Below are 14,226 nucleotides of genomic sequence, written 5' to 3'. Positions count from 1 at the left end.
TTGACGAATTACGTACATGACAAAATTGTTCCGTTGATGCAGCTGAGTCTTAAAAGATACTTTAACAATAGTTTGTGTGCGAGAGTAAATCGTTTTGATTGCTAGAAGAATTAATGTCAGTAAAAATTTTTGTTCTAGTAAATTTTGATAAGGGAACATTTTTGTATATATTGTAATGGATGATATTCCAGTTATTGAGCTCCTTCGTGGCTAAGTGGTTAGCGTACGCCCCTTTGGCATGGGAGGCCCAGGTTCGATTCCCAGCGAGAGCTCATGTGGTTCGGATTCCACGTTAATCAATAGGTCCCGTCTCATATAGCCTCACTGTTGAAAGGGACGTTAAACTCAAGATCAACTCTACGATATTTCAGTTATAATTTCATTAGAAATTTCGCACTAGTAGAATTAACAGTTGCGGTGCTTAATCCCCCTCCCCTCTTCCTAAATAAATAAATAAAAACTGAAATGCGCAGAGCCCCCAACTGTGAGTATTAATCAAAAAAAGAATATTATTTAAATTTCTCGTGAGGAGATTTGTTATAGTTGATATAACAGAGAATTTACAGTGTTCATTTAAAGAAAGAAAAATCAAGAATTTTTGCTTATACCTAGTTTTAAAATATGTCTAAATGTGGGGTTTGTGTTAATGTGGATGTATCAGTCCTTTGAGAAGGTTAACTACAATAAGATTAATAATGTCAAATGTAAAGGTAACAGCTTGACTTGTCGTTAAACTTGATAATAGTTAGAGGCTCATAAATAGTTGTCTTAACATGGTATTATGATACTTTTGCCTATATATGTCTTGAACTTGATGCATTAAAAAAGCATAAAATACAATAGATTTACGTGAGACGTGGTTTCTTCTTTCTCAGGCTCTCGTAGCAAATCAAACTCTGGGTTATTTTATGGCTAGAATACAACAATTCTTAGTGAAGATTGGTATTGATCCAAAGAAACTGCGATTTAGACAGCACATGAGCAACGAGATGGCCCATTATGCTTGTGATTGCTGGGATGCTGAATGTCTTACATCATATGTAAGTATTGCTGATTACGTTCGTTTTATTTCAGTGTTCCAAATTAGAAGTAAGTGATTGTACATTCCGAATTTAACATTACACGTAGTATTCGTTGAAAATTTGTGGATGTGATCAATGTTTCTTCGAGACATGTTTCTAGGGAGCTCTGAGAGTGTCCGCCCGGACGAGACCAAAATAATACGTCTATAATATAATAATAAATAAAATAGTACCAACAGTGCCCCCCCCGGAACACTTTTTCTGAAGGAACGACTGGATGTGATTACGTGGCTTTTTGATAAGGATTCAATTTTTTGTATTGTAATCAAATTTCCACTGAAGGAAAAGACAAAAATTGGCTCAGTTACTAAGACGTCTTTGTGTTCCCCACTTCTGTCATCATTATCATTAGTATTATTTCAAATTGCCTTAGCATTGTCAATAAAAAAGGTTATACTTGAAAAGTAGCCCGATTAATTCCTGATTTACGCAGTCTTGCCGTAAAGTAATAGAAATGCATCAGCGTTGAAGAAAGTGGTGGTATGGTTCTTATTTCTCGAAGGACCAAGATTTTACGTATACTTGTTACTGATTAATTTCAAAAGTTCATTTGATAATGTGAATAAGGGCGTATTGATCCAGACCATACCATAGAAATTAATTAGAGTAATATAAATCAAATTAAAAAAGAAAAAAAAAACTAAATGTAACGTTAAAATAAAAGTGAAAGAATTTCAATTTTGACCTTCAAAGACTCAATACTTGGACAATCTGATATACCAATTAACGCTTGCTGAGAAGTAAGTCCTTCAGACAGAGAATGAGCGTCAACTATAGAAAATTATAATCAGGGAGAAATCGGTGTATGAGCGGTGTACTGCTCACCTCTGGTGCGAGGAGTTCCGGTTCAATCCCAGGCCAAGTGAATTTGCAAGGGGACAACGGTGGCTCAGTGATAGAGCGCTTATCTCTAATGCGTGGGGTCTCTGGCCACGTAAGCTTGTGGTGGACAACATCGTGTCCGTGGGTTTTCTCAAAGTACTCCCGTTTCCTCCCACTTTGTCATTCCACCAATTCTTCCATTATCATTCACTTGCTTTAATCATCTGCCTCCCTTAGCCTAAAGGACATAATCGTTGGATGTTAAACTGAAAGATTTCATTTTATAAGAGAAGAGAAATAATTCTCATTCCACCAATTCTTCCATCATCATTCACTTGTCTTTATCATCCGTCTCCCTTAGCCTAAAGGAGATAATCGTTGGATGTTAAACTGAAAGATTTCATTTTATAAGAGAAGAGAAATAATTCTCATTCCACCAATTCTTCCATCATCATTCACTTGTCTTTATCATCCGTCTTCTTTAGCCCAAAGGAGATAATCGTTGGACGTTAAACTGAAAGATTTCATTTTATAAGAGAAGAGAAATAATTCCCATTCCACCAATTCTTCCATCATCATTCACTTGTCTTTATCATCCGTCTCCCTTAGCCTAAAGGAGATAATCGTTGGATGTTAAACTGAAAGATTTCATTTTATAAGAGAAGAGAAATAATTCTCATTCCACCAATTCTTCCATCATCATTCACTTGCCTTAATCATCCGTCTCCCTTAGACTAAAGGACATAATCATGGGACGTTAAACTGAAAGATTTCATTTTATAAGAGAAGAGAAATAATTCTCATTCCACCAATTCTTCCATCATCATTCACTTGTCTTTATCATCCGTCTCCCTTAGCCTAAAGGAGATAATCGTTGGACGTTAAACTGAAAGATTTCATTTTATAAGAGAAGAGAAATAATTCTCATTCCACCAATTCTTCCATCATCATTCACTTGCCTTAATCATCCGTCTCCCTTAGCCTAAAGGACATAATCGTTGGATGTTAAACTGAAAGATTTCATTTTATAAGAGAAGAGAAATAATTCTCATTCCACCAATTCTTCCATCATCATTCACTTGTCTTTATCATCCGTCTCCCTTAGCCTAAAGGAGATAATCGTTGGACGTTAAACTGAAAGATTTCATTTTATAAGAGAAGAGAAATAATTCTCATTCCACCAATTCTTCCATCATCATTCACTTGCCTTAATCATCCGTCTCCCTTAGCCTAAAGGACATAATCGTTGGATGTTAAACTGAAAGATTTCATTTTATAAGAGAAGAGAAATAATTCTCATTCCACCAATTCTTCCATCATCATTCACTTGTCTTTATCATCCGTCTCCCTTAGCCTAAAGGAGATAATCGTTGGACGTTAAACTGAAAGATTTCATTTTATAAGAGAAGAGAAATAATTCTCATTCCACCAATTCTTCCATCATCATTCACTTGTCTTTATCATCCGTCTCCCTTAGCCTAAAGGAGATAATCGTTGGATGTTAAACTGAAAGATTTCATTTTATAAGAGAAGAGAAATAATTCTCATTCCACCAATTCTTCCATCATCATTCACTTGTCTTTATCATCCGTCTCCCTTAGCCTAAAGGAGATAATCGTTGGACGTTAAACTGAAAGATTTCATTTTATAAGAGAAGAGAAATAATTCTCATTCCACCAATTCTTCCATCATCATTCACTTGTCTTTATCATCCGTCTCCCTTAGCCTAAAGGAGATAATCGTTGGATGTTAAACTGAAAGATTTCATTTTATAAGAGAAGAGAAATAATTCTCATTCCACCAATTCTTCCATCATCATTCACTTGTCTTTATCATCCGTCTCCCTTAGCCTAAAGGAGATAATCGTTGGACGTTAAACTGAAAGATTTCATTTTATAAGAGAAGAGAAATAATTCTCATTCCACCAATTCTTCCATCATCATTCACTTGTCTTTATCATCCGTCTCCCTTAGCCTAAAGGAGATAATCGTTGGACGTTAAACTGAAAGATTTCATTTTATAAGAGAAGAGAAATAATTCTCATTCCACCAATTCTTCCATCATCATTCACTTGTCTTTATCATCCGTCTCCCTTAGCCTAAAGGAGATAATCGTTGGATGTTAAACTGAAAGATTTCATTTTATAAGAGAAGAGAAATAATTCTCATTCCACCAATTCTTCCATCATCATTCACTTGTCTTTATCATCCGTCTCCCTTAGCCTAAAGGAGATAATCGTTGGACGTTAAACTGAAAGATTTCATTTTATAAGAGAAGAGAAATAATTCTCATTCCACCAATTCTTCCATCATCATTCACTTGTCTTTATCATCCGTCTCCCTTAGCCTAAAGGAGATAATCGTTGGATGTTAAACTGAAAGATTTCATTTTATAAGAGAAGAGAAATAATTCTCATTCCACCAATTCTTCCATCATCATTCACTTGTCTTTATCATCCGTCTCCCTTAGCCTAAAGGAGATAATCGTTGGATGTTAAACTGAAAGATTTCATTTTATAAGAGAAGAGAAATAATTCTCATTCCACCAATTCTTCCATCATCATTCACTTGTCTTTATCATCCGTCTCCCTTAGCCTAAAGGAGATAATCGTTGGACGTTAAACTGAAAGATTTCATTTTATAAGAGAAGAGAAATAATTCTCATTCCACCAATTCTTCCATCATCATTCACTTGTCTTTATCATCCGTCTCCCTTAGCCTAAAGGAGATAATCGTTGGACGTTAAACTGAAATATTTCATTTCATTTCCAAGTGAATTCATGGTGGACAACATGGTGTCCGTGGGTTTTCTCAAGGTTCTGCCGTTTCCTTGCACATTCTTTTTCTGCCAGTTAATTTATAATTCACTCAGTTATCCGTCTCCTTTATCCCAATGAGAGTAACCGTGGGACGTAAACTGAACACTGTAATCAAGCCATTGGTAACATGCGGTTAAGAGATACGTGCTATGAAAAGAAGTCCTGAGTTTATCCCGAGCTGTAAAGTCAATCAGTAAGTTGCGCGTTTCTTTCTTTCGTTTTATGTGTACGTAGGGCACATTTATTTTTTAAAAGAAAGCATAATTAGGAAAAAAGTGTTGAATTAATTTTAGTGTCGAGGCTTTAATATTATTCTCTTATTTAAATAAATAATGTTCCAAAATGGTGGTGATGGTAGTTCTGTATTGATTTACTTCCAGGGCTGGATCGAATGCGTTGGCTGTGCAGATAGATCTGCCTTCGATCTCACGCAGCATACGAAGGCTACGGGTGTTCGATTAGCAGCCGAGAAGAGACTTTCTGAGCCAAAGAATGTTGATGTTATAGGTATGACTATGAGGCACAAGACTTCCAGATAGTTAAGAGTGTTTTTGTATTGGTGATTTTATTCGTTTTATTTTGATAGTTATTTCGCCAGGAAGCTATTTGTAACTCGCATGAAGTTTACAAGAGAAAGATTGTTGATATTAAACTTTTAATGTTTCTTCCTCTCGTAATGACCATTCTTAAAGGACAGAGTTTGTAGTACTATTTTAAATGACAGCAAAATAGAGTTTATTAAGAAGACCAAAAGTCTGTTGTATGTGCTTTTAGTGCTTGAGAAACCACCGTGTGGTTTCAGGATTATTATAGCTACGTTACATATAATAAATGTTAGAAAGACTGAAGTAATGGTGATTGGAACGAAGCGGTCGGTGTCAAATATAGAAATCGGAGGGGAGAAAATAGAACAAGTGACTAGTTTTCAATAGAGTGGGTTCTATTATTATGGATAAAATGAAATGTGAACGGGTAATAAAAGCAAGGGTAGGAATGGCGAAAGAAGCCTTTAGGAGGAAGATAATACTATTTTGTGAAACCATGAACGAAGAGTTGAGAAAATAACCCAAAGTGCTTCGTGTAGAGTATTGTGCTGTTTGAGTCAAAAACATGGACATTACGCAAACGACTGGAAGTTTTCGAAACGTGGATGTGGAGAAGAATGGAGAGAGCTGGGTCGAGCGGAAAATGAATGAGAGGTTGTTAGAAATGGTGGGGGAGAAAAGAACAATTCTAGATATTATTAAGAAGAGAAAGAGAAACTGGTTGGGGCATTAGCTAAGAAGGAACTATATCATAAGGGACGTGCTAGAGGGTATGATAGCAGAAAAAAGAGGGAGGGAACGAAGGAGACTACAATTAATGGACGATATCAAAACAGAGAAATCGTACGTGAAGACGAAGAGGTTAACGGAAGAACGTGGAGCATGGAATCGTCTCGGTTTCAGCAAATGACGTACCAGTAATGTCCGAATACTAAGATGATGATATCTACGTTACCCACTTATAGCTCCATCGTACCTATCCTTAGATAGTACACTTCATAAGGTTATATATTGGACTTTTGATAATCGGTTCTTGTATTGGAATCTTTCCAAGAAGATTTTTCATGCATTTTACATGCCCTTTGCTCTATTCCTTATGACATTATTAAATGCTTAAGTTTCGGCCTGGTCTGGATTTATGGTTACGGTTAATGAAAGTGAAAAATGAAATTGTCAAGAAGGTAGAAAGCGAAGTGCTCATCGGGAAGCAGCAGTGTTGTGAAGACACCTTGTCAGTTTTAGTAATAGTTCTCAAGTGAGGAGTACTTACAGTTACGATAACAGTTCACTATCTAATGGTGGTGTTTGGTGTACTAGCAGGTGACGCATTTTTAAATCACTGTTTTCTAATGTAATCAATTTAGCGTTTAGTGTTCGTCTTATTAAAGAGGGTGTGCTTGGTTCAGTTACAAATTGGAGTAATGATTCGGATTCCTATTACCTCGTATATATATATATATATATATATATATATATATATATATTCGCATGGTTCTCCCGTATCATTCTTGAGTTGTTCCATAATCATCCACTTTCAACAATAATCTGTCTCCTTCAGCGTACAGAGCACAATCGTGGAACATAAAACTGAAAAATTTCATTTAATTATTTTCTTTTACGGTCCTGTGCTGAGCAGTAGGCTCCATCTCACATAAAGCCCCTATAATGAAAAAAGACGGTAACTTTAATCAGTATGTAAATCATTTTATTAGGCTTAGGCTGTTTTAAAAGTATGAAAAAAGATTCCAAAACTTAACCAGTAAGTTAAACTGATGGGAAGACAATACAAAAGGAAGTTGTCTGGAAATATAAAGACAGAATCCAATGGCGAGTTCTTATTTCTTCGGCGATGAACCACTGAGTTCGTTGAAGCTACAATGTTAGCTCCATTTTGGTTCCAATAAAATTTTGGATATATGATAACGTTTCGTTAAGTGCTACAATAGGCCTTAAACCATTTTGTGTTAAGTCTGGATATCAAGATAGATATTCATACATCGTGTACCGTCACGTTAAGATCGTACCCAGAAAAAGAAAGCAAGAGATGATTTTGCTAAAAGAATACAAGAGTTTTTATTATTAGAGATTTGAATTATCAGTTTGTCTAGGTCATCTAGCATGGTCAAGCGATCTAAGGCAATCGCAAGATCCACTTGTGGATTTGAATCCCGCTTAGACCATTGGTGTTCTGGTTCAAGGAGTAAAATCGTAATGTAAAAACTTTACCCAATTTTTAACTGGTTTAATTTAGGAAAAGGGAGTTTTGAGCTATCAATATTTTACCTGATGACGTAGAATTTTTTTTCTTTTCCTGGACCTGCATATGCTGGAAAACAGTTACAATGCACTGTGTATTAAATAAGTTACGATAATTACCTAAGGTTTACTCAACTTTACGAGTTTCTTTCTCTTGTGGTCTATTCGTTAGCGCAGATGTCAGTAGTGTACGAGGTCTCAGGTTTAATTCCCGGTAAGAGAGCATCCAGCGCACTACAGTGGACCAGATTCCAATGTAAACTGTAGGTTTCGTCCTGTAGCCTCGCTGTGATAAAGGTCATACATACAGATCAATCAATCAATTATACGAACTGTAAAACAAATAAAAAAGAAAGTCTGTAACTTTACATTTTTAAAAAAAGAAAAAAAAAGCAATATGTATAAAATTGAAAAGATCCAAGGAAAAGGGAAAGAATAGCACAAATGGCTTAATAGATGTAACTAACCAAACTTTGTTTTACTGTGCATGTGAAAAACAAAAAGTAGTAATATTGATATAATATTAATCTTTTGTCTCTAGAGCCACAAGCAAACAAAGCAGCAATTGGAAAAGCATTTAAGAAAGAAGCCAAGATTATTATTGATGCTTTATCGGCGATGGATAAATCTCAGGCCACGGAGTTAGAGAAGACGTTAAATGAGAAAGGGTAAGTATTTTAGTTGTCAGAGGGGGAAGTCTTACTAATTTCTTTTCTTTTATAGGGACTTCTGTTAGTAGTAAATAATACATATAACCGTAACGGTAACAGATACACACACACAAGATTGAAAGAAGATTTTGGTGGCCCAAACACAATGATTTTCCAGCATCGGGCCTTTCTAAACACTTTAAGGGTACAAATCATAACATTGATATCGTGGAAGTGATTATATATGTATACAATGTATGTATTTTTATGTTGACATGGTGGCTTAGTAGTAGACCGCTTATCTCTGATGCCTGGGGTCCCTGGTTCGATTCCCGGCCAAGTAGTTTTATGGTTAGCAACATCGTGTCTGAGTTTTGTCGGGTACCCTCGTTTCCTCCCACATTCTCATTCCATCATTTTTTCCCATTATCGGTCATTTGCTTTAATCATCGTCTCCCGTAGCCTACGTTAGACTGAAATATTTCATTGTTTTAAATGTTATATTTAGTTAATACCCATGCACCCTGTGTCTACCAAAAGCTTTTGTTACTTATCTTGACAATACTGGCAGCTGTTAGCGAAAACTGAATGTTTAACATTATTTTTGTTTAACAATATATGTGTAATACGATACTGAAAAGCGAGGTGAGTACGTCTTGATCTTATGGCTAAGATTGCTCTTCAGACTGCTTAGATTTTAATGTCTATTGGTTGTACAGTTAATTGATGTAAAATTTAATTATTGAAATAAAATGAGTCTTTCATTTTTCTTGTTACATTTTCGCTATTCATGTAGTTTCCGGTAATTTGAAATGTGTGGTTCATTGTTTTTCTTTTTCCTTTTATCCTTTCCAGGGAGTTCGTTCTCTCTGCGGGTAGCAAAGAGTTTAAACTGACAAAAGATATGGTGACTGTGAAGAATTACCAGAAGACTGTACATGTGGAAGAAATAATTCCTAGTGTAGTTGAGCCTTCTTTTGGAATTGGAAGGATAATGTACGCTCTTTTCGAGCATAATTTTAGAGTTCGAGAAGGCGATGAGCAAAGGACGGTAAGTGCAAAGAATATCGTGGTACGCAGTTACAAGCAGAGAAGAAAATATTAATATACTGAATAGTTCTTAGTGAGTAATCTTGGGTTCGAATTTTAACTGGAGTACGGATGTTGGAGTCAAGAAATTTGGCTTAAAATTAATGAGAATTGAAACACAGTAGAACCAAATCTCATAGACATGTAAGTTCATAAGAATAAAAATATCTATGTATATGATAGTGTCGGGGTATTATTTGAAAAATTTTTAAGATAACGTAGCCAATATGAGGCGCGTCATTAATTTTTTCCATTATTATGAACTAACGTGCAAGAGCAGATGTTTGAAATAAAAGTTTTGTATCGTAGTACGAATATATAATAGACAATTATTTAAAAATAGACAATTATTACCATTTAACACAAAATGACATGCTGAAAGCACTTTCGCTAAACGTATCTTCAGACAGGAAGGAAAAATAGAAGTTAAAGAAAAAAAGTTGCCATGAAACATCAAAGCTGACATGTTGGAAAAAGATCCTAGTATAGTTGAACACGTGATTTGAATTTTGCTAGAAAGGGATTCAGTGTGAGATATGTAATTTTACAGAGTTAATGCTTAAGCTGAATAGGAGTGGATAGGGAATGAAAGATAGATGGATGGACAGAATGTAAGTGCAAAACCTAAAAATGAGATCGTAAACTTTTTGGGTTCAGTACCGGATTTAAACAGCTTCAGGAAGTCAATATGGGCAAGACGCAGTTAAGTTTAGGAAGGTATGTGTTTTATTCCTTGTTTCAACACACAATACTCTCTCTCTCTCTCTCTCTTTCGGTTTGGAAAGAGTGTTCGATTTTAGATGAGGAGGTGAGTATATGCTAGGAAAGATTCGTTATTTCCTGTAGGGAGTAGAATCCAGGATGGCATTGGGTAAGGAAATTGGGAATGGGCAATTTTAGCGTTTTTGTTTGTTTGTTAAGCACGATTAAATTATATATTGTGGGGATATCCGCGATTGGACAATGTTAACAACGGATCTTTTGGTAGTTATGAGGGATGATGTGCTGCTATAGATGTGTGATTCCCTGAATTGTCAAGACAGAAGCTAGGAAGCGTTTTGTAGTGAGAGTGGGAGCTGTTGAAATGCAGAACCTCTAGAAAGAGATGGAAGGACACTTACATTACCATCCTGTTTGCGAACCGCCCTGTAATCTTAACCGCATGTAATAATCTACCTCAATTCAGTCAGTCCGTATTTTCCTCCTTTTTTATCTTCAGCAATTATTATTATGTTACATACTGTTGTTATAATTATTATTACTGTAGAGAAGGATCGGCCGTAGGGTTAGCCTAGGAACAAAAAAGGACTTTCACGAGTGAGATTTTCCACAAATGAACGATGATAAGTCAGGAACACTAAATTGATACGCGTTGCATATAGAATGATGTATTAATGGATTCTGCGGCTCAATGCAGTTACTAAGTACTTTTACTTGATCCAAGATTTCGTTCTCGAGTTATTAGCTGACGCGTAACCCCATCTCAGATTACTTTGTTGTATATTATTGGCAACATTTGCCTTAGATTTTCGCGCCTTCATGTATATCTAAAAACATACTCGTTTATTAACGTACGTGTATATGTTCTTTGTTCAAATCACGTTTCTGTAATGAGTTTTAGGATTGTTGGGGTGATTGGTCAACCCTGTTATCATTCATGTTTGTATATTTCTGTAATATAACCTTTTAATACTTTCTTGAGTGCTTCTTTGTGTAATGACTGTTAATGAGTGTACGCACAATAACAGCTATTTGTAATATCGTGCATACACTTTGTGGGGAAAACTGTATAATAAAAAAGAGAGAGTGAGAGACCACGGTCATTTCTACCAGTTTAAAACAAAAAAAAAAAAAAAAAAAAACTGAAGTTTGAGTTTCAAGAAGAAATGCTACTACTGTCTTTCGCACCATGGAAAAGAAAATCAGTCGTTTTGTCATAAACCATGCGTGATGATACTGCTGTATATCTATATATATATATCTATATTTATATCTATATCTATATATGTCTATCTATCTATCTATCTATCTATCTATATATATATATATATATATGGAGTTGACAAGTTCGATAAAATGGTCCATTTCCCCTGTTTCTAAGCTACTTATTGTTGGGCACTACAGATGTTTCATGGGTTCTCGACCAAATAGTTGTCAATGGTATGGTTTTATTTCATTGTTATAAATATTCCGAAGAATATAAAAGAATACTATTGCTATTAAGAAAAAAAAAATAACTGGGAATACAACTTGCTCGACCACATACGCAGCGTCGTCTTAGCTCCAACCCAATATCAGTATGTAATTATTATTAGGTAATACGGACAAGAATAACGGTACAGAACGTCCAAATAAACCCGATGTGTGCTTTGTCCTCAGTAACGTGACATAAAAGTAAAACCGTGTTTCAAGTGATTTACCAACGTGCAGTGATCCCCGAAGAGAAGTTTACATTAACTGGGGTTTGAAGTTTACAGGGACAACATATAATTAATATAACTTTGTATTATTAGTAATAAAAATGATTTTATATACATATTTGTACTCTCAATATAATGTGTATTCATTAATTTTCGATTTTTCTATTTCTACGTTTATATTAGAATCTTTTGTTTTCATGTAGTAGTAAATAATGTTGGGTTTATCAGCAACCTTATGTTACCAACCGACGGTATATAATTTGTTACCGCCCAATTTTTTTGTTTGAAAAGTAATTGTAAAGTATTTTGAAATGCAGAATTACGTGATGTATACAAAACGAATTACTTACCCAAAAAGTAGTGAAAACAATCACACAACACTAAGTGCATTTAAAAGTACGGTAAAACATCTTTCGTTAAATGGTTCGTAAGTTAGGGAAGGATGTGCACGAGCATGCACTTCGATTGTCATCTTTGATCTTTTCGAAGTACAAAGGAGATGTTTAAAAGTAGAAAAGTTGACGGTTAACGGAAAATACGAAATAAGCACAAAAAAAAAAAAAAAAAAAAAAAAAAAAAAAAAAAAAAAAAAAAAAAAAAAAAAAACATGGATTTCACGTTAATTCAGAACTGGATCCTTTTACTTAGTTTTATATAAACTTTACGATTCACTATTACGCATGTAACATTTCTCTATTTGATATTAAGGTAAAATGTACGCTACCTTACTAGCCTCACACTAGAATAAACTCATTTTCATGATAAGTGTAGTTACGAAGTGTTGTTTCCTGTGTACTTTCAGTTTTTCGCGTTACCACCAGTTGTGGCACCATTGAAGTGTTCTGTATTGCCGCTCAGCAATAATGCAGAATTTCAGCCGTTTGTGAAGCAGTTATGTGAGTAAAATAAATTCATGACTTTCCTCATCTTATGTTAGTTACATTTACTGAATAATGCATAATTTAGTCTTGTAAGGAATGTTTTGCAGGTTTTGTTAGTATTGTGGGCTAAGTAAGAATTCCAAAAGAGAGCTCTAGACGGTGGTCTAGTGGCTTGCACGTAAGCTTTTGATTCATGAGGTCCCGTCCCAAGTGTTGATTTCCGGTGAAAGAGCACATAAAATTTAATTTCAGAATCAATCACTTTCATTAATCATCCGTTCCCTTTAGCCTAAAGGGCATAAGCGTGAGACGTTAAACTAAAAAAAATTCATTTCATCTTTCTAAAAGAATCTTCCTAGTGCTTTGTATTCTAAAACAACGTTTTAATGCCTTTCAGTAGTTCATAATTAATTTTAGATTGTGCATTGGGCATGTGTTTCTGAATATTCTGGTAAAATTACTTGTCAATAACTTGGAAATTGATGGTTCAGTTTAAGACCTTAAGATAATTTTCATTAAGTCGTAATTAAAATGTAATCGAGCAATCCATTTAATATATTAAGAAGGAAAGACGACATTTTTGCACGTAACTGCTTAACGTAAAACGAGTCAACTTTGGACCTCAAGTGGTGTATTCAAAATTTTCCTCTTCCGACTTTATATTGAATTGTATAGTATTATTTTTATATGCAACTGTATACCTACAGTGTGTGTGTTTCAGTGCATGTTAAACTCGTTTTGAATACTATATTCAGAGTTAATATTGTCGTGTTATGATGGTGTTAATTTATTATTTTTTCAAGCATGCATTTTGAAATCACGAATATTTCTATTACTTTTCAAGCATTGAATTTTGTTTTTTCTTTACTAATCATAAGCAATACGTTATTACTTGTTGGAAGTTCAGTTTGAAGTTACGATAGTGAGAGTAATGAAAATAACAGTTTATTATTCACGAGCAGAAGAGGGTAACTTTGATGACCCGAAATAGAGCAAGATTACCTGGTACTCGAAACTGCAAGAACAATGTGGCTGGGAATTTGGAGAAAGGTCTTCACCAAGTTAAAGATGGTGCATTACGCCTAAGGAGAGATATAGAAAAATATGAGTGAACATCATATATTACATAAGTCATATTTTACGTATATCAATGGGTCAAAAGTACTTTCCATATACACTGACCAGACATACTGGTATGTCCACCCTTGGCTCGCAGGACAGCAGGAATGATGTTTAGCATGGATGCAGTGAGTCCCTGGTAGATTGATGGAAGTACTGGCGCACCACATCTGCACACACAAGTTACTTAATTCGTGTAAACCTGCGGAGAGAGGCGATGCTCAGATCTGAGGTCCAATGACATTCCATAGGTGTTCAACTTGGTGAAGATCGGGTGAGTTTGGAGGCCACTGGAGCACAACGTTGGCCATGTGACAATAAGCATTGTCCTGCTAAAAGATTCAGTTGGCAAAATGGAGGAGATAAATGGGTTTTCATGATCAGTAATGGCCTGCTGATAAAAACGATACGTAGGGACGACCTCCATACGCACTACTCGGACCATGGATGACCATGTGAAGGTTCCCCAAATCATAATGAAACCACCACCGGACTTTCGTCGTCTTATTGTGCACGTCTCGACCAGCTGTTGGCCTGAAAGACA

General features: G+C 35.3%; 1 protein-coding gene across 2 annotated transcripts in view; it reads left to right on the top strand.

Moving 5' to 3' along the window:
• The window catches only part of GlyRS (glycine--tRNA ligase), a 56,344-nt gene that overhangs the window by 35,857 nt on the left and 6,261 nt on the right, over positions 1-14,226 (top strand). For both annotated transcript variants that reach the window (XM_081737222.1, XM_081737223.1), the window contains 5 exons: positions 876-1,040; positions 5,103-5,229; positions 8,065-8,191; positions 9,029-9,224; positions 12,485-12,578. In XM_081737222.1, the coding sequence (XP_081593348.1) occupies positions 876-1,040; positions 5,103-5,229; positions 8,065-8,191; positions 9,029-9,224; positions 12,485-12,578 (709 nt within the window). The remainder of the gene's footprint in view (positions 1-875; positions 1,041-5,102; positions 5,230-8,064; positions 8,192-9,028; positions 9,225-12,484; positions 12,579-14,226) is intronic.

Source organism: Thermobia domestica, chromosome 13 (assembly GCF_964235325.1).
Source record: "Thermobia domestica chromosome 13, izTheDome1.hap1.1, whole genome shotgun sequence".
In the NCBI taxonomy this organism is placed as follows: Eukaryota; Metazoa; Arthropoda; class Insecta; order Zygentoma; family Lepismatidae; genus Thermobia; species Thermobia domestica.
This window is presented reverse-complemented; position numbering and strand designations above follow the sequence as displayed.